The sequence below is a fragment of the Arachis ipaensis genome, chromosome B7 (genome assembly GCF_059453495.1).
Source record: "Arachis ipaensis isolate K30076 ecotype BB chromosome B7, ASM5945349v1, whole genome shotgun sequence".
In the NCBI taxonomy this organism is placed as follows: Eukaryota; Viridiplantae; Streptophyta; class Magnoliopsida; order Fabales; family Fabaceae; genus Arachis; species Arachis ipaensis.
The window spans coordinates 1,755,825-1,774,659 of NC_142442.1; the positions used below are offsets into that span (position 1 = coordinate 1,755,825).

At 29.6% G+C, this 18,835-nt stretch overlaps 3 protein-coding genes across 3 annotated transcripts; all 3 read left to right on the plus strand.

Moving 5' to 3' along the window:
• Positions 1-1,534: 1,534 nt before the first annotated feature.
• LOC107607975 (cytochrome P450 71D10-like) lies at positions 1,535-4,796 on the plus strand. The gene is made up of 3 exons (XM_016309870.3): positions 1,535-2,111; positions 2,508-2,830; positions 4,061-4,796. The coding sequence occupies exons 1-3, from the start codon at positions 1,538-1,540 to the stop codon at positions 4,673-4,675; spliced, it is 1,512 nt and encodes a 503-aa protein (XP_016165356.3). The 5' UTR covers positions 1,535-1,537; the 3' UTR covers positions 4,676-4,796.
• A 1,088-nt stretch (positions 4,797-5,884) lies between these two features.
• Positions 5,885-9,275, plus strand: LOC107607974 (cytochrome P450 71D10). Its single transcript, XM_016309868.3, has 3 exons — positions 5,885-6,525; positions 7,333-7,643; positions 8,446-9,275. The coding sequence occupies exons 1-3, from the start codon at positions 5,952-5,954 to the stop codon at positions 9,067-9,069; spliced, it is 1,509 nt and encodes a 502-aa protein (XP_016165354.1). The 5' UTR covers positions 5,885-5,951; the 3' UTR covers positions 9,070-9,275.
• Positions 9,276-11,915: 2,640 nt separating this feature from the next.
• On the plus strand, positions 11,916-17,546 carry LOC107608725 (ABC transporter C family member 3). Its single transcript, XM_021106891.2, has 10 exons — positions 11,916-14,321; positions 14,475-14,561; positions 14,644-15,297; positions 15,437-15,601; positions 15,727-16,021; positions 16,118-16,332; positions 16,464-16,769; positions 16,879-16,942; positions 17,080-17,319; positions 17,422-17,546. The coding sequence occupies exons 1-10, from the start codon at positions 11,916-11,918 to the stop codon at positions 17,544-17,546; spliced, it is 4,557 nt and encodes a 1,518-aa protein (XP_020962550.1).
• Positions 17,547-18,835: the final 1,289 nt, after the last annotated feature.

Sequence of the window (18,835 nt, forward strand, 5' to 3'; positions counted from 1 at the left end):
TCATTATTGGATTCAAATGGAATTATTCCGCATGCTAAGCAATCTCATGAATGCGTGACTCATCACTACGGCGATAATATCTACTATCTAGTCACGTATCTTTAATTACCATAAATATTTTAGCAACAAAATACTTTTGATTTATTTCATTAATTTATTTATAACACCTTAAGTGACAACCGAAAAAGAAATTATGTAAATTCTAAAGTTTGAAGATTTATAAAGAAATAAAATAAAGAATTAACCGTTATCAAATTTATAATTTTTATAATGTATAAATTTTATTATCTTAATTTAAAAATTTAAACACTTATTTTCTTATTTTTTTTTATTTTTTACTTTAAATGAGTCTAATTGATTATAAGTATATTTTAAATTTATTATAAATTTTATATCGCTTAAAAATATTATTTTTAAAGTATTTATAAATAAAAATGCCATCCACTTATTTTTTAAATTAATTTTTAAAATTGACTTAAATCTACTTAATATTATTAATCTGGAACTAAAGTTTATACAATTTAATATTGTTGGGCCAAAGTATATATATAAATTATTATATATATATTCTAACGGTAATACTAAAAAAATATTTAATTTAATATTTATAATATTATATATATAATATCTATAATTATATATTTATTATATTTAAAATTAACTAATTATTCCAACAGTTAAATTTGAGCTATTTGGTCAATTGCTGAATCATTTGAACGTGAGTTTTTGTTAGTGTTCATGCAATGGTAATGGATAGGATAAGGTAAGGTTTAGAATTAACTTTAATTTTAGTTATTTATAGGTTGAGAATATTCTAACATTAATCTTACATATTTTTAATTTGTAAGTATCTGATTCTACTCGCAGATTAAAAAAAAGATGCAATATTATTATATAACTTAATGATAATTTAAAATAGAATTAATTTTTATATAAAAATAATATTAAATTATTAATTAATAATTTTTTTTAGTGGCTAAAAATCTTTTAAATTTAGTAAGAGATCTTTGTTTAATGTCCACTTAAAACATATTTTTATATAAATATATAACATATATATATAAAAATCTCGACCGCACGAGAACCCTAGCCGCACCCTACTCTACTCGCTGCAGATCGAGTTGACAATCCTATCCAATCGAGTGGGGTTGGATTGGGTACCCGCGAGTAAGGTGTATATTACCACCCCTACATGCACCCATACTAAGTTGTTGTTTTCTTAGTCATCAGTATAAAATATATATTAAAATACAAATATACATTTTTTTTTATCAAAGATAGGAGACTCGAACCCGCAACCTCTTAATTGAGTATGGGAAGACTATGCCATTTGAGCTATTACTCATTGACAAATACAAATACAAATATATATTGAAAATAAATTAAATCACACCACATGTATTTATATACATATACATTGGTAGTTAATTTTAATAGTTGGTTTTGGTGTATAAATAGCATTTTTGATCAATTATTGAGCAACATATCATAGTTATTATATAATGGTAGGCAAATACAACCTTCTACCATGCATATCATGGATCTTCAAAACCTTTTGTTTATCCTCACCAACTTCCTGTTTCTCTTTGTACTATTCAATTTAGTTATTAAGAAATCCACTTGTAATAAGACGAATTTACCCCCAGGGCCATGGAAACTACCACTCATAGGAAATATCCACCAACTTGTTGGTTCTTCACAACTCCATGAAACCCTAAGAAATTTAGCATCCAAATATGGACCCTTAATGCACCTTCAACTAGGAGAAGTCTCCCACATCATAGTTTCTTCACCTGAAATGGCACTAGAGATTATGAAGAATCAAGATCTCAACTTTATTGATAGGCCTCATGAAACTCTTTTTGCTAGAATTATTACTTACAATGGAACAAGCGTCTCCTTCGCTGCCTATGGAGACTATTGGAGACAACTAAGGAAGATATGCACCATGGAGTTATTAACAACAAAGCGTGTTCAATCTTTTCGGCACATAAGAGAAGCAGAGGTTTCAGAGTTGGTCAAAGCAATATCACAAAGTCAAGGCTCTATTGTTAATCTCTCTCACAAGATCTTATCAACGACCTATGGAATAGCGGCTAGAATAGCATTTGGTAAGAAAAAATTATGATACACAGTGCAAATACTTTTTTAATAATAATAATAATAATAATAATAATAATAATAATAATAATAATAATAATTTTATTATTATTATTATTATTATTATTATTATTATTATTATTATTATTATTATTATTATTATAAAATCGAATGAAGTACCGTAGAATGAAGCCATTAAAACGTTGGCTCTTAAAAGAGATACTATATATTTTGTGAGTCTCTTCAAATCAACACCTAAAACAAAATTCTCATATCAAAGACTAACACTTAAAAAAGAATTTTATAAGATGTTATAAGCCTTAGCTTGTAAGTTGTAACTCATTACATATACTTTATCATATTTGTTATTTAATAATTATATATTTTTTAATTAACTGACAATATAGGTAAAAAGTATAGCTACCAGGAAGTTTTTATATCATCTATTGCGGAAGTATCTCAAATAGGAGGAAGAAATTGTATTGCTGATCTGTTTCCTTCAATTAGAGTAGTGCTTGAAATGATGAGTAGAGACAAGGCTAAACTTAAAGAACTGCACAAGAAGATTGATAAGATATTACAAGATATCATAGATGATCATAGAAATAGAAAAGATGACAAATGTAAAGAAGAAAAAGATAGTGAAGATCTAGTTGATATTCTTCTCAAATTTCAACAAAAAGACTTTGAATATCCCTTGACTGATGACAATATCAAAGCAGTCATTCAGGTTAGTCTAACTATATTTGGGTTATGTATTTATGTGTTGTACTTATTTATATTTCTAGACATATAGGTAGTGTTTGGTGGAGAGAAAGAGACGAAAAGACTGAGATTGAGAGACAGATACTAAGAGACAATAATTGAAATAAATCTCAATATTTTGTTTGGTGCAAAATGAGAGACAGGAATTGAAACAAGAATGAAACCCTAATTTAATTTGCACAAAGGGTAAAATTGAAATTAATTAATTGAAATAAAAGTATTTTAGGTATAAAATATTATTAAAGTTTCAGTTTTCATATCTAAAAATTTCAGTCTCTTGTGTCCCTACCTTTTAGAGGTACTGAAATACTGAAATTTTAGAGACAGACACAAAAGTTTTAGTACCAATCTCTGAACTAACAAACACGATATTAAATCTCAGTCTCTCAGTCTCTATCTCAATACCTCAAAACAAATATAAACAATTATTATATGGCAAAGTCTATGGTGTAGATACTATAAATTATCTACACATATAGAAAGGTGTTATAATTTTCTTAGTGACACATAGTTCTATTTTTTCTTTTTCCTTTTTCATAAAGGCAGTCATATCAAATGACACACTGCAAATTTCATATTTTTATCCCCTTAAAAATGTATCATTAACAATACTATTAAATTAGTAATCAAAGAATTTTTTACCTAATATACTGTGCCAACTTTTCAATTACATCTCATATAGTTAAGCCCGTCGTTATGATTTAATTTTTTTTTATTTTTTTAAATAATACAATATATTTTTATAAGTTATGCAGCAAGGTTTCTTTTTTGTACCGTTTATTTTTTTTATAACATTGCTTCTTTAAATAATTATTTCATTAAAAAATAATTTATTTATAAATTAAAATTTTATAGAAAAATAATTAATATTCGTGATTAAATATTAAACGCTTTTTCTTAAATGATGAATATTGTATATTTTTTGTTAATTAAATAAATCTTAATTTTTATTTACTATATTTTATATTAATGGTTCATATTAGAATTTATAATTTAAGAATTTAGAATTTAAAATTTAAAATTTAAAATTTAGAATTTAAATTTATGCTTTAAAATTCAAAAAACGCTGCACTTATTAGCATTAGTATTTACCCACATTAATTAACATTTTTAAGACACTCTTTAGTTAGCAAAAATCTTTATTATAATTAATCAATTTGCAAAACCTTTATTATTATAATTAATCCATTTGCAGGACATTTTTGCTGGTGGTGGAGAAACATCTTCAACAACTTTGGAATGTGCAATGGCTGAAATGATAAAGAAACCAAAAGTGATGGAAGCTGCACAAGCTGAAGTTAGAAGAATTTATGGTAGCAAAGGGTATGTGGATGAATCAGAATTGCACCAATTGATATACCTTAAGTGTATCATTAAAGAAACCTTAAGGTTACATCCACCTGTGCCATTATTAATTCCAAGAGAGAACAGAGAACCATGCCAAATCAAAGGGTACCAAATTCCAGCCAATTCTAGAATCATGATCAATGCTTGGGCAATTGGAAGAGATCCAAGGTATTGGGTTGATGCCATGGAATTTAAGCTGTTTGTTGATAATTATTCAATTGATAATAATAGAGATACAAACTTCGAGTTTATTCCATTTGGTGGTGGAAGAAGAATATGTCCTGGGATTGCATTTGCTACACCAAACATGGAGTTGCCATTTGCTCAATTGCTTTACCATTTTGATTGGAAGCTTCCCAATGGAATCAAGAATGAGGAACTTGATATGACTGAGTTATTTGGGATGGCTATGACAAGAAGAAATGATCTCTGCCTGATTCCCATTATTCATCATCAACCTTAACAATTAAAAAAAAGACTATCCCTAGAATGAGAAAATTAAATGAGTGATCTTAGTATATGCCTTTTTTTTTAAGTGTGGTTTTATTATGCGTGCTCTACTTATCATCACTCCTGTTTGATCATTTTTCTACTCCTAGCCCCGCCTTGTGCATGTAGCAACTCATTGGCCAGCGACAAACTTTTAAATGGAGCTCAATACCGCGGCGGATTAGTTCTTATCCTACCGGGCTAAGAGATACCGTGAGAAAAAAAATAATATTATATAATGGTGTTTAATTTATATGTTTTTTTTGTTAAAAAGATAAAATTTTAAAATTTTCTATATATTATTATAATCTATTAATTAAAAAACATTCAAGCTTTTTTTTTTTAAACAAAAACATAAATGTCTTTAGGAGCCTTGTTAGCATAAGATTTTAGTTATATCTTTGAAAAAAAATTAGGTGTTCATTAATTGGCTTCATGATTACTACGTCAAATAAAATATATTGTGACATTTTACAACCGTGATTAAACATAACAAAAAATCAACTTCAAAGCCACAATAATTTAATAACGATTAGACATTTTCTAAATGCGTCAAATAATTTTGCGGCAGTTTTATAAGGAATAATCTAAAATCATCGCTAAATTCTTTTCATAACTGTTGTAAAAAATTATAACAGTGGCTAAAATCATAGCTAGGTTGGTGTTTTGTCATAGTGAATCTAAAAATGGGGCTTAAAATAATGTGAAATTTTGTAGTTGTGAATTATATATAGACCATATGGTTAGATTGAAAACACTAACCTTTCTTGTACAAAAACTTATTAAATGGTATAGAAATTGATGAGTTTGAATTGCACCCATAAAAGTATCATTCATCAATCAATATATAGATGAAGCTGCATCACACATTATTTATATCTCACGGCAGTGATCGACTAACATCTATCCACCGATGTGAACCTTAACATGCATGTGTGGTTGCAATTATTTAACTTGTTTCCTTTTTTGGTCCGGATAATACATTTGTAATATGAACGTGGTTGTAGTTTAATACTTTAATTAGTGGCAGTATGTATAATACTAGTTTTTATTTTGTCCATTCGTGACACTAAAGAGACATGTTATAAATCTATATTTTTATTTCAATAAATAAAAGGATTAACACGTGAGATATATATATATATATATATATATATATATATATATATATAGACATGTTATTTATACATTGTTGAGTTTATATGTCTCTCTCCTTTTAGTTCGTTCCTTCTTCCTTTCTACCACACCCCATGGAATTTCAAAACCTTTTGTTTATTCTCACTACCTTCGTCTTTCTCTTTGTGCTATTCAAAACAGTTATTAGCAAATCCAGTTCTAATAAAAAGACCAATTTACCCCCAGGGCCAAGGAAACTACCACTCATAGGAAATATCCACCAACTTGTTGGTCCATTACCCCATGAATGCTTAAGAGACTTAGCATCCAAATATGGACCCTTAATGCACCTTCAACTAGGAGAAGTCTCCAACATCATAGTTTCTTCACCTGAAATGGCACAAGAGATTATGAAGAATCAAGATCTAAACTTTATTGATAGGCCTCATGAAACTCTTTTTGCTAGAATTATTACTTACAATGGAAGAAGCGTTTCCTTTGCTGCCTATGGAGACTATTGGAGACAACTAAGGAAGATATGCACCATGGAATTGTTAACAGCAAAGCGTGTTCAATCTTTTAGGTTCATCAGAGAAGAAGAGGTCTCGGAGATGGTTAAAACAATATCTGAAAGTGAAGGGTCCATTGTTAATCTCAGCAAGAAGATTTTCTCATTAACGTATGGGATCGCAGCTAGGGCAGCATTTGGTATGTAATTATAATTAGCTTTAATTAGTTTCGTAATCTTTATAATTTTATTAAATTTTTATTAAAGTTTTTTCTGTTTAAAAAATTTTTATTAAATTTTTATTGGTTGGTCTAATAATTAATTTACTAGTTCGCTTAAATAAGTATTGAAAATTTAAATTTCGTAGTGCATGTAGCAACTTATTAACTCCCTTAAATAGAACTTTGATCTGCGATGGATTAGTTTTTGATTTGTTGGGTTAGGGGCTAACATGGAGACGAAAAGATTTTTTTTTTTTCTATATTAAATTCAAACTTTTTAATTAAATCCTTTTTAAGTATTTTTTTTTTAAGAAGTATCATTTTTTGTTTACCATACAATGAATTATAAAATATTTTTTTTAAAAATATTTTTAAATTATTGTATCTCTTTAAAAAAAATTTACAAACTAACATATAATATAAAGATTCAATTATATACTTTTAAATTATAAATATTTAATTAAAAAATTTAAAAAATTTATAGGGACTAACAGTATATAATTAAATGTTATAATGATTATTATACATATTATTCAATACTATATAATTAGGATTTGGATCTTCTAAAGTTTGAATTTTACTTTAAAGAGTAAAATGTGATCTCTCATTATTTATTTTATAGGTGGGACTAAGAAAAAATATAAAAAAAAAATTATTCAGTACTCTCTAAAGTAAAATTCAAATTTTAGAGGATCCAAATTTCTATAATTAAGTATATTAAATATATTTATATATTTTTTAATATACAATTTTCTAATAACCAATGCTTCTTTTTTTGTAACATAGGTAAGAGGTGTAGTTACCAGCAAGCTTATATATCAGCTATTGAGGAATTAATGCTACTAGCAGGAACAAATTGTGTAGCAGATCTCTATCCTTCTGTTAGGGTGTTTCAAGTGATGAGTACAACCAAAGCCAGGATGGAAGAACTTCACAAAAAGACTGATAAAATATTACAAGACATCTTAGATGATCACAGGAATAGAAAAAGTAGTCATCACTGTGAAGAAGTTGAAGATCTAGTTGATATTCTTCTCAAGTTTCAAAAGGAGTCAGAATTCTCCTTGGATGATGACTGCATCAAAGCAGTTGTTCAGGTAATAAAAAAATTCATACAAAAATAGAGAAACAGAAATAATAAGATAAAAAAAATTTTGCCAATGAGTTATAGCTCAAATGACATAGTCTTTCCATACTCGTTTAAGAGGTTACGGCTTCGAGTCTTCTCCTATTTTTAGTTAAAAAAAAAAGATAAAAAATTTTTTTGGAAACAAATAAAAAAATAAAAAATTCACATACATTTATTTTTAAATTATTTTAATAATTTTTAATTATCAATTTTAATAAGTAAAAATATCTGTATATGTGTGACTCACATATCTACACACCAGTAGCTAGTATATATACACAAGATGCCAAAGATTTTTGTGGATATTGAATTAATGAATTTCAATCACACACTATTAAATCAAATGATATCTTTGGACGTGTCCTACTTAATTTACCCCTGGTCTTACTATATTGAACTATTTTATTTATTAGGTTTCTTAAGGGTTATCCTTTCTCTATTACTAAAAGATAAAAATAAAAGAAAAAGAAAAAGAAACTCTAATCTCAATTTTCATTGTTAAACTTCGTTTTATGATAACGGTTTTATTGTTAATAAAAAAAATAATATTTTTAAAAATAAAAAATTAAACATCTAAAATTTATTATGTTTAGTTTTTATTGTTCCTTCAAATTTATTCTTAAAGAAATGTATTTTAATTTGATTATTGTTCATGATTACTTAATTTAAATATAATTTACTATTTGTATAGAATATATATTAAAAATATATAAATATACATAAGTGCGTAATAATTGATTTAATAACTGTTTAAATTGCATTGCATGTAGGACATGTTTGTTGGTGGTGGCGAAACATCATCGGCGGTTGTAGATTGGGCAATGGCCGAGATGATAAAGAAACCAAAAGTGATGGAAAGAGCACAATCTGAAATTAGAAGTGTTTATGGTAACAAAGGGTATGTGGATGAATCAGAATTGCACCAATTAACATATCTTAAGTGTATCATCAAAGAAACTTTAAGATTACACCCATCTTTGCCTTTTTTAGTTCCAAGAAGGAACAGAGAGACATGCAAAATCATGGGATATGATATTCCAGCAAATTCTAAGATCATGATCAATTATTGGGCAATTGGAAGAGATCCAAGGCTTTGGGTTGATGCTGAGAGTTTTATACCAGAGAGATTTTTAGATAGTTCAATTGATTACAAAGGCACAAACTTTGAACTTATTCCATTTGGTGCTGGAAGAAGAATCTGTCCTGGAATTGTATTTGCTACACCAAATATGGAGTTGCCACTTGCTCAATTGCTTTACCATTTTGATTGGAAGCTTCCTAGTGGAATGAACAATGAAGAACTTGACATGACTGAATTGTTTGGGACCACTGTAAGAAGAAGAAATGATCTCTGTTTGATTCCCATTATTGTCAAGAATATGCATAAAAAATAACACTGTAATTAGTAGTTAGGATTATTAGTTACAGGTAATTAATTAGCCTTGGTGTGTTTGGTTAGGTAACTGAGGTAATTCTGTTAGTAATTCTGTTTGATGTTGTTTTCATTCCATCATAGTGTGTGTTACCTATGTAATTAAGCTCCATATAAGGCTAAACTTTGCTATGGTCAATAACACAATTTTCCATTTCCTTCTTTTACTAATATATGATCAAACAATCATGTTACGTTACCAATAACATTTTTGCCAGTTTCTGCTAATTCTTGTTTATGATTATGTTTATTGGAAGTGTTTTTGTAGATGTGTTTAATAAAAATATTTTTTTTTATAGCTGTATCTAATAAAAATATCTTTATATATATATTTCCTGGATGTATCTTCTTATACATGTGTTTAAAATATAATAATTAATTATTATTAATAATAAATTAACAAATAATATATTGGTACCCTATATTTTTCCATGATCAAATAGTATTCCACTCTAAACCTTCACTTGTTTCTTACACACACTGCATATTAAGATTTAGTAGGAGGAGTGATACTTCAATATCCTTTTATAATTTACAAAATTTTTAAAATTTAAAATTTAAATAAATATAATTTAAGTTGTACAAAAAATTTATATATATTTAATTTTTTAATTTTTTTAAGGTAAAATATATTTTTTGTCTTTGAAATTTAGCAAAAATTTTAAAAATATTCCTAAATTTTATTTTGTTTTAATTTTGTCCCAAAAATTCTCAATTTGTATCAAATATATCTCCGATAGCTAAATTTTCAAAAAATTTAAAACCAATTCAACAAAGATGTACAAAAAGTATGCTTGATTTGCTTGTGTTGGAAGGTTATTCTTATGAAATTGTCATTGCATTGGTCTTAAAATTTTTGAAAAATTAGCGGTCAGGAGTATAATTGATACAAATAAAAAAATTTTGGGACAAAATTGAAACAAAACAAAATTTAAGGATATTTTTAAAATTTTTGTCAAATTTTAGAAAAAAAAATACTTTTTATTTTTTTAAATATAATATATTTTAATATTAATATCTTCTATATCTTTATGTGAAGTCGTTTTTATAAAAATACCATTTTAATTTTATTAGCATGGACTATTGGTTAGGTCTTTAAGGGGTGTATGCTGTCTTTGTTTGACTAATGGACTTTTTAGTAGTCTTGGACTAATAAGACAATATTAAAGTTGTGAGTTTATCACAATGTGCTTTGTAAATATATAAATAATACCAATAAATATTAATATATTACAGTAATAAGTTCTTTAATTATTTAATTATTTTTCTCAACTCTAAATATTAAATTAATATTTTTTATAACTCTTAAAAAATCTGTAATCAATAAAATTATTTAAAATTTAATATTAAAACACAAAACAAATACTCAAGCTATTGGATTAAATAAAATATATATGAGTTTATAGTTTATTTAAATAAACAATGAGTAAGTCCAACATTTAGCATATTGGTGTATAAATTAAAGAAAAAAAACACTGAAGTGATAGTATTCCATGTAAATGGCAAAACAAAAATTTGAGTATATGAATAAATGCTTCTACTAACAAGAAATTAAGAGAAGTAATCAGTTTAAAATTCAAAGTTTGTTACGTATTTTTTGACACAGGTAGTTACTAAATTGTATTACTTTAAATACTTTAATTTGTATATTTATTTAAAAATTAAAATTGACATTAACTAATTTATAGGAATAAAATAGTCATAGTCATTTATTATTTTGAAGACTAAGATGAATCCACTTTAATCTCTAAAATGCCTATTGAGCCATTTTCCTATACACACAATGCAAAATTCTTTTCAAAACATTCTATCAAATTACTATTTGTTTCCAAAAGTTATGATAAACGATGAAACAATAAACGTAATTTTATTATTTCATTTCTTTTCCCACAAAATCATCCTAGCATAAAAAGTACACAAACTAAAATAAAAAACAAAATGATAATAACAAGAGAAAAATGTTAAAAATTTTATAAAATCAGTCATTTATATACCTCCGACTATTGTCAATAAATTATTTGATTTAATTTGAAAACTTTCGATTCTTGAATCACAAACTCAGATGGAATTAAAGTGTGTTTGTTTGTTTGTTATAGTAGTTATATACCTCAACCTATTGCCAATAAATTCATTGATTTAATTTAAAAACTTTCAATTCTTGAATTACAAACTCAGATGGAATTAAAGTGTGTTTGTTTGTTTGTTATAGTAGTTAGAATTGGAAATCCAAACTTTATAAAGTTTATAAACAGTCATGTTCTTCCCATAAAAAATTAGACCAACTGCTAATATAATTAATTAATAATTATAACACCACCCAAACTAATTTCTATATTAACAAGTTGGACCACAATTAGAATAAAAATTCTAACAAAAAAAAGTACGTGAATGGACAAAAATTATTTTTATAGAAAAAAATAATGTCTAATTAATATACTTAATATTATACCTTAAACTTATATTAGTATTATTATTATTATTAATTAGAGATGAGAATGAAAAAATAATAAAAAATACATGAGTTATATGTCCTTTTTAAATATTTTTTCAATCAAATTAAAATTAAATTTCGAAATAAAAAAAAAAAAAGAATTTCAGTTAGAAATTCTTTCAACTACATCACAATCCTTATGGAAGAAATAGTGTAACATGCGAAAAATAGGTGCTTGTCACTTCTCTTAGCGTCTCTTTTCTAAAGTTGATTCACCATTTTTTTTCTTTGGAACAACCTTAGTTTCCATCACTTTCTTTGATAACTTCGTTACACACCTCACAGTTCAAGTCTCAACAATGTATGTTCCTTAAACTATGATGTCTTATGTTTCCTCGTACCTTTCCCTCATGCACTCTCACATAAGCTTTCTTCTCCAACCCATTTTTCTTCATGCATTCTCAGCCATCATCCACCTCCTACTGTTGGCTATAGTTTTGGTTTCATGGCTTTGGAAGAAGATCATCACTGTTGGAGAAACTGGAGATGACTCCAATAACAAGCATCAGAAGCCTTTGAATAATGCTGTGTTAAGAAAGACTACTTTGTTTTGTTCATTAGGTGCTTCTGCTTTCAATCTTATCCTCTGCCTCTATAGTTACTACTTCTTAGGAGAAAAAGAAAAAGAAGAAGAAAAGCTCGTGACCCATTTGGATTTAGGTCTAAAAACTCTTGCTTGGGGTGTTATTAGTGTTTGCTTGCACAAAAGCTTGCTCTTATTTAGTTCAGGTGATGGTAGAAGAAGGTTCTCTTTCATGTTCAGAGCATGGTGTGTTTTCTACTTTTTTGTTTCATGTTACTCCTTTGTAGTGGACTTTGTTCTTCATTTTTATGAAAAGCACGTGACTTTACCAGCTCAGGACATAGTTTCTGATGTGATTTCAGCTTCTGTGGGTTTATTCTTTTGCTATGTGGTGTGTTTTGTGAAGAAAATTGATGAGTTTGAAGAGGATCATATCATTGATGATCTTCAAGATCCTTTACTATTGGATAATGGTAATGCAACTGTTTGTAGTAATGCCTCTGGGGCTGACATTGTTACCCCTTTCTCAAATGCTGGGATTTTCAGCATTCTAACATTCTCTTGGGTGGGCCCTCTTGTTTCTCTTGGCAATAAGAAAACCTTGGACCTTGAGGATGTTCCACTACTTGATAAAAGAGATAGTGTAGTTGAAATTTTTTCAACTTTCAGAGAAAAAGTTGAAGAAGATTGTGGTGCAATTAATCACATAACCACTCTTAAACTGGTGAAGTTGTTAGTACTATCAGCATGGAAAGAGATTCTCTTCACTGCATTTCTTGCATTGTTGAATGCTTTGGCTTCTTATGTTGGTCCTTATCTTATTGATGCTTTTGTTCAATACCTTGATGGTCAAAGGGTTTATGAGAATCAAGGCTATGTTCTTGTTTCTGCATTTTTCTTATCAAACCTTGTTCAGTCCCTATCACAAAGGCATTGGTTCTTTAGGTTGCAGCAAGTTGGGATTAGAATCCAAGCACTTCTTGTGACTATGATCTATAACAAAGCCTTGACCCTTTCATGTCAATCAAAGCAGGGTCATACTTCTGGTGAAATGATCAATTTCATGACTGTTGATGCTGAAAGAGTTGGAACTTTCACTTGGTATATGCATGATTTGTGGAGGGTAGCTTTGCAAATTGTCTTAGCCTTGTTGATTTTGTATAGAAGTGTTGGTCTTGCTTCAATTGCCGCATTTGTGGCCACTGTCATTGTCATGTTGGTAAATGTTCCTGTGGGAAAAATGCAACAGAAGTTTCAGAAAAACTTGATGGATTCAAAGGACGCAAGAATGAAGGCAACATCTGAGATTCTAAGGAACATGAAGATCCTCAAACTACAAGGATGGGAAATGAAGTTTCTATCTAAGATAAATGAGCTTAGGAAAACTGAGGAAGGGTGGTTAAAGAAATCTGTATACAATTCAGCTATCAGTGCTTTTGTGTTCTGGATTGCTCCGTCTTTTGTATCTGTTGTTACTTTTGGTACATGTATGGTTATGGGGATTCCACTTGAATCAGGGAAGATCTTATCAGCACTTGCTACATTTAGAATTCTTCAAGGTGCCATATATAATCTTCCAGAAACAATATCAGCTATAGTACAAACTAAGGTTTCTCTTGATAGGATTTCTTCTTTCCTTCGTCTCGGTGACTTGCAATCTGATGTTGTAGAGAAGCTTCCTTTAGGTACTTCTGATAAAGCAATCGAAGTAACTAATGGAAACTTCTCTTGGGATCCATCTTCTCCAAATACAACATTGAAGAACATAAATTTTGAAGTTTTCCATGGCATGAGGGTTGCTGTTTGTGGGACAGTTGGATCAGGAAAATCTACATTGCTATCTTGTATGTTGGGAGAGGTACCGAAGGTTTCGGGGACTCTAAAAGTGTGTGGAACAAAGGCCTATGTTGCTCAATCACCATGGATACAAAGTGGAAAGATAGAGGATAATATACTGTTTGGTAAAGAGATGGATAAGGAAAAGTATGAAAAGGTTCTTGAAGCTTGTTCCTTGAAGAAGGATCTTGAGATTTTATCATTTGGGGACCAAACAATTATAGGTGAACGTGGGATAAATATGAGTGGTGGACAAAAACAAAGGATTCAAATAGCACGTGCTTTATATCAAGATTCTGATATATATCTGTTTGATGATCCTTTTAGTGCTGTGGATGCTCATACAGGATCTCATCTCTTTAAGGTAACTCAATTTTCATTCTTCTGTTTATTGTGTGTAATATAATCTAGGGTCATATATCTTTTTGTGTATAACACTTTTAGATTTTTCAATTGCATGGCATTTGTATAACAATGCTAAATAGTTGATATTTTCAATTTCTTTTGTGCATGACAGGAATGTTTGCTAGGCCTTTTAAGATCAAAGACAGTGATTTATGTTACTCATCAAGTTGAGTTCTTACCGGCTGCTGATCTTATATTGGTGAGTATTTATCATAGTTAATTGCCATTAATTGAAAAAATGATTTTTATTAATATGATGTTATTATGCCTTGTTGGTATAGGTAATGAAAGATGGGAAGATTACTCAATGTGGAAAGTATGCTGATCTGCTTAACAATGGAACTGATTTTATGGAACTTGTTGGTGCACATAAAAAAGCTTTGTCTACACTTGATTCAATAGATGAAAGAATAATATCCAATGAAATATGTACCTTGGAACAAGATTCAGATTTTCCTATTTCTCAGGGTGGAGAAGAAGAAGAGGAAAAGAAAGATGAGCAAAATGGTAAAACTGGTAAGAAAGGTGATGAGGCAAAAGGCCAACTTGTTCAAGAAGAAGAAAGAGAGAGTGGTAGAGTTGGATTTTCAGTGTATTGGCAATATATCACTATGGCATATGGAGGTGCTCTTGTTCCTTTCATTCTGTTGGCTCATACTCTCTTCCAAGTTCTTCAAATTGGAAGCAACTATTGGATGGCTTGGGCAACACCAATCTCACAAGATGTCGAGCCACCTGTTTCTGGAACAACTCTTATAGCAGTCTATATTGCTTTGGCTGTTGGAAGTTCTTTCTGCATTCTTGCAAGGACTATACTATTTGCCACTGCTCTATGTAAGACAGCTACCATAATCTTCAATAAGATGCACTTCTGCATTTTTCGCGCTCCAATGGCATTCTTTGATTCCACTCCAAGCGGCCGAATTCTTAATAGAGTATGTCATGCTCATCCACAAATCCATTCAGTTTTTCCTATTTTGTGATATAGTTAGCTTCAATTTCGATAGCTATGCAATAGAACACCTTTGACATTTTTTGTTTCTTACTGGTCTGTTCTGTTCTGTTCTCATGTAGGCTTCTACTGATCAAAGTTCAGTAGACACTGAGGTTCCTTATCAGTTTGCTTCATTTGTTTTTCCACTGATCCAACTTGTGGGAATTATAGCAGTGATGTCTCAAGCTGCATGGCAAGTTTTTATTGTCTTTATACCTGTGATTGCAATCAGCATTTGGTATCAGGTATTAATTAGACCTTAATGATAATAACAATAAAGAGACACATTATGTAACAAGAGTTGAATCTTTTATATTATTCTTCTTTTTTTGGATCATAACATATTTGGCTCATACTTATAATGCTGCAGCAATATTATTTGCCAGCAGCTCGAGAACTATCGCGTTTAGTTGGAGTATGCAAAGCCCCAATCATTCAGAACTTTTCTGAAACAATTTCTGGTACACCAACCATCAGAAGCTTTGATCAGCAGTCCAGATTTCAGGAAAAGAATTTGAAACTGATCGACAGATATTCGCGACCAGAGTTCAATAGTGCTGCTGCATCAGAATGGTTGTGCTTCCGTTTAGATATATTGTCTTCTATCATCTTTGCATTTTCCTTGATATTCTTGATATCCATTCCAGAAGGATTCATAGATCCAGGTACATAATCCAAATGTATGAGACTTGTTTAACAATAAAAAATTACCCTTTTGCTAACTAATTGTTATGCCCTTTTGCTTAATTCTCTCATTGAAGGCCTTGCTGGTTTATCTGTTACCTATGGACTAAATTTGACCACAATAAATGCTTGGGTGATATGGAGTCTTTGCAGTTTGGAGAACAATATTATATCAGTGGAAAGAATACTTCAGTATACTTCCATTCCTAGTGAGCCTCCCCTTGTTGTCGAAGAAAATCGACCGGATCCTTCTTGGCCTTCACACGGCGAGGTTAATATACATGAATTGCAGGTAGTTAAAGATACTAATTTGTTTGATACCATACATGCCTTTGAATTTATGCAGTAAAAATGGTTAGAACTTAGAGAGAACTTATGCTATGATATTTGTAATGAACTTATTGTTCATTGAACATGATGAAGGTTCGTTATGCTCCACACCTTCCACTTGTGTTGCATGGCCTCACATGCACATTTCGCGGAGGATGGAGAACTGGAATTGTTGGTAGAACAGGAAGTGGCAAAACAACTCTCATACAAACTCTTTTCCGAATTGTTGAACCAACTGCTGGAGAAGTTGTGATTGATGGCATCAACATCTCTTCAATAGGACTTCATGATTTGAGGTCTAGATTAAGCATTATTCCTCAGGATCCAACCATGTTTGAAGGGACTGTGAGAAACAATCTGGATCCACTAGAGGAGTACACAGATGAACAAATTTGGGAGGTTAGTTGGTTTTAGTTAAACAGATTCACTATCTAAAATATTACACATGAAATTATTTTTCTAACTCAAGTATTATTTTGACACATTTATATTACTTTTTTTTATATAGGCCCTTGATAAGTGTCAACTTGGTGATGAAGTTAGAAAGAAAGAAGGAAAGCTGGACTCTCCAGGTTTGTACTATAGTTTTCTTGAAACATATAATATCAGACTCTAGTTTCCAAATTTAGTTACCAAATCGAATTTATGAGTTGAGTTTTACACAGCTCCATGAGTTTATGTGAACTCTCAAGTTTGATTACTTTTGCAGTTAGTGAGAATGGTGAAAATTGGAGCATGGGTCAGAGGCAATTGGTGTGCCTAGGTAGGGTGCTTCTGAAGAAGAGCAAGGTATTGGTACTCGACGAAGCGACTGCATCAGTTGATACTGCTACGGACAATTTAATTCAACAAACTCTTAGGTTGCATTTCACTGAGTCCACAGTCATAACCATTGCGCATAGAATCACTTCTGTTCTTGACAGCGATATGGTCTTGCTTCTTCATCAAGGTAAGAACTAAGAAGTGCCTATTATTCCTAGTTAAACTCTATTGTACCTTTTTCTTTTATCTTCCATTTTCTGATTTTTCATTGTAAATTAATCTAATGCAGGACTAATTGAGGGGTATGATTCACCTTCAAAATTGCTAGAGGATAAGTCATCATCTTTTGCTCAACTTGTTGCAGAGTATACAATGAGATCTAAGTCCACTCTTCAGAAATTTGCTTATCAATGATTGAAATCTACCAGAGGAAAATTTTCTTAAAAAAAATTGTGTTGACCATTCACCAATGACTTCCAAGTCAATGTGAGTAATAATAGAGTATCTATCTATTTTTAATATATAAAAGTAGGTACATAGGTTTACCCACATTACTTCTAAGTTATTTCTCTTCTTCTACTAACGTCATGTCAGTACCAACGCTTACTTGGCAAAATTTTAGAATCCACCACTCAAATCTTGCCAAATCAACTTTTATTTTCACATAAAAAAACACAAAAAACAACTAAAAAACACAATAAAAACCAACAAATTAACTTTTTCTAAATCAATCCTTATTTCTAAAACAACAAAAACACAAATTAATATTTACCCCAACAAGAAGCTCTCAAAACCAAAGAGCTTATTGCTTTTCTCAAACCCTCACCCTCTTAGCACCTCTCCGTACCAAGATCTTATTTCTTCCATCCTTTTTCGGTCCCATCCTATTTCCTCCATCCTCTTCCGGTCCCATGAGCCATTGTTTTTTCCTCAAAACAAATTGTACATCGCGATGTCCATCTCCAGCGGAGTCGCATTGCATAAATTGCAGAAACCAGGGCAACCTCCTCTTGCGGTTTTTCGTACCAGAGTTCGATTCTGGGTCTTAGACCAACGTCACCATTCAGCGCCGCCAACGTAAAAAATTTGTCTCAGATATCTTCCTAAAGATTTTCAACTTTGCCGTTTACTCTTCTCATTGTTCAATATCATTTTCAATAGCCCTATTTATTTGTTATAAATAATAACATTTTAATTGTGAACTCATTGCGTATTGCTTCCACAATTTACTTAGAATAGATTATCATTCTTTGACTATGTCTTATTCTCTTTGTTGTAGAAGGATTTGCAGTGGTAAATGGTAATGACAGACCGGAAGAGTTAATACCCAAAATTGCTAGATGAAAATCAACCAATCACTATTTAGTAAAATATTTTAAAAAAATTAAAACAAAAAACTCTTATCTATTATTATTCAATTGAAACATCAAGTACTAATTAAATGTAATAAACATACATTAAAAGTGTCATAATAATAATTATAAAAAATTTCAGTTACAAATATTCAAATTCTACAACTTATACATATTATGATTTTTACTATTCTTCATTTCTTAATCTCTTATACTAATTGTCAAAAATTCCTTAAATTTAATATAATATTTGTATATGTTTTTCATTCTCATTCATTTATTTTTTTCATTATTTACAAACAAAAAAATCGCTAGAAAAGATAAAGTGTAGCCATTAATGCAAATCGAAAA

Excerpts from the sequence above, each read along its gene's own strand:
- LOC107607975 (XM_016309870.3), top strand. The coding sequence starts at position 1,538 with ATGGATCTTCAAAACCTTTTGTTTATCCTCACCAACTTCCTGTTTCTC. Across the intron at positions 2,112-2,507 it reads AGCGGCTAGAATAGCATTTG|GTAAAAAGTATAGCTACCAG; the intron begins GTAAGAAAAAAT and ends CTGACAATATAG. Across the intron at positions 2,831-4,060 it reads ATATCAAAGCAGTCATTCAG|GACATTTTTGCTGGTGGTGG; the intron begins GTTAGTCTAACT and ends ATCCATTTGCAG.
- LOC107607974 (XM_016309868.3), top strand. The coding sequence starts at position 5,952 with ATGGAATTTCAAAACCTTTTGTTTATTCTCACTACCTTCGTCTTTCTC. Across the intron at positions 6,526-7,332 it reads CGCAGCTAGGGCAGCATTTG|GTAAGAGGTGTAGTTACCAG; the intron begins GTATGTAATTAT and ends TTTGTAACATAG. Across the intron at positions 7,644-8,445 it reads GCATCAAAGCAGTTGTTCAG|GACATGTTTGTTGGTGGTGG; the intron begins GTAATAAAAAAA and ends CATTGCATGTAG.
- LOC107608725 (XM_021106891.2), top strand. The coding sequence starts at position 11,916 with ATGATGTCTTATGTTTCCTCGTACCTTTCCCTCATGCACTCTCACATA. Across the intron at positions 15,602-15,726 it reads CAATCAGCATTTGGTATCAG|CAATATTATTTGCCAGCAGC; the intron begins GTATTAATTAGA and ends ATAATGCTGCAG. Across the intron at positions 16,333-16,463 it reads TTAATATACATGAATTGCAG|GTTCGTTATGCTCCACACCT; the intron begins GTAGTTAAAGAT and ends AACATGATGAAG.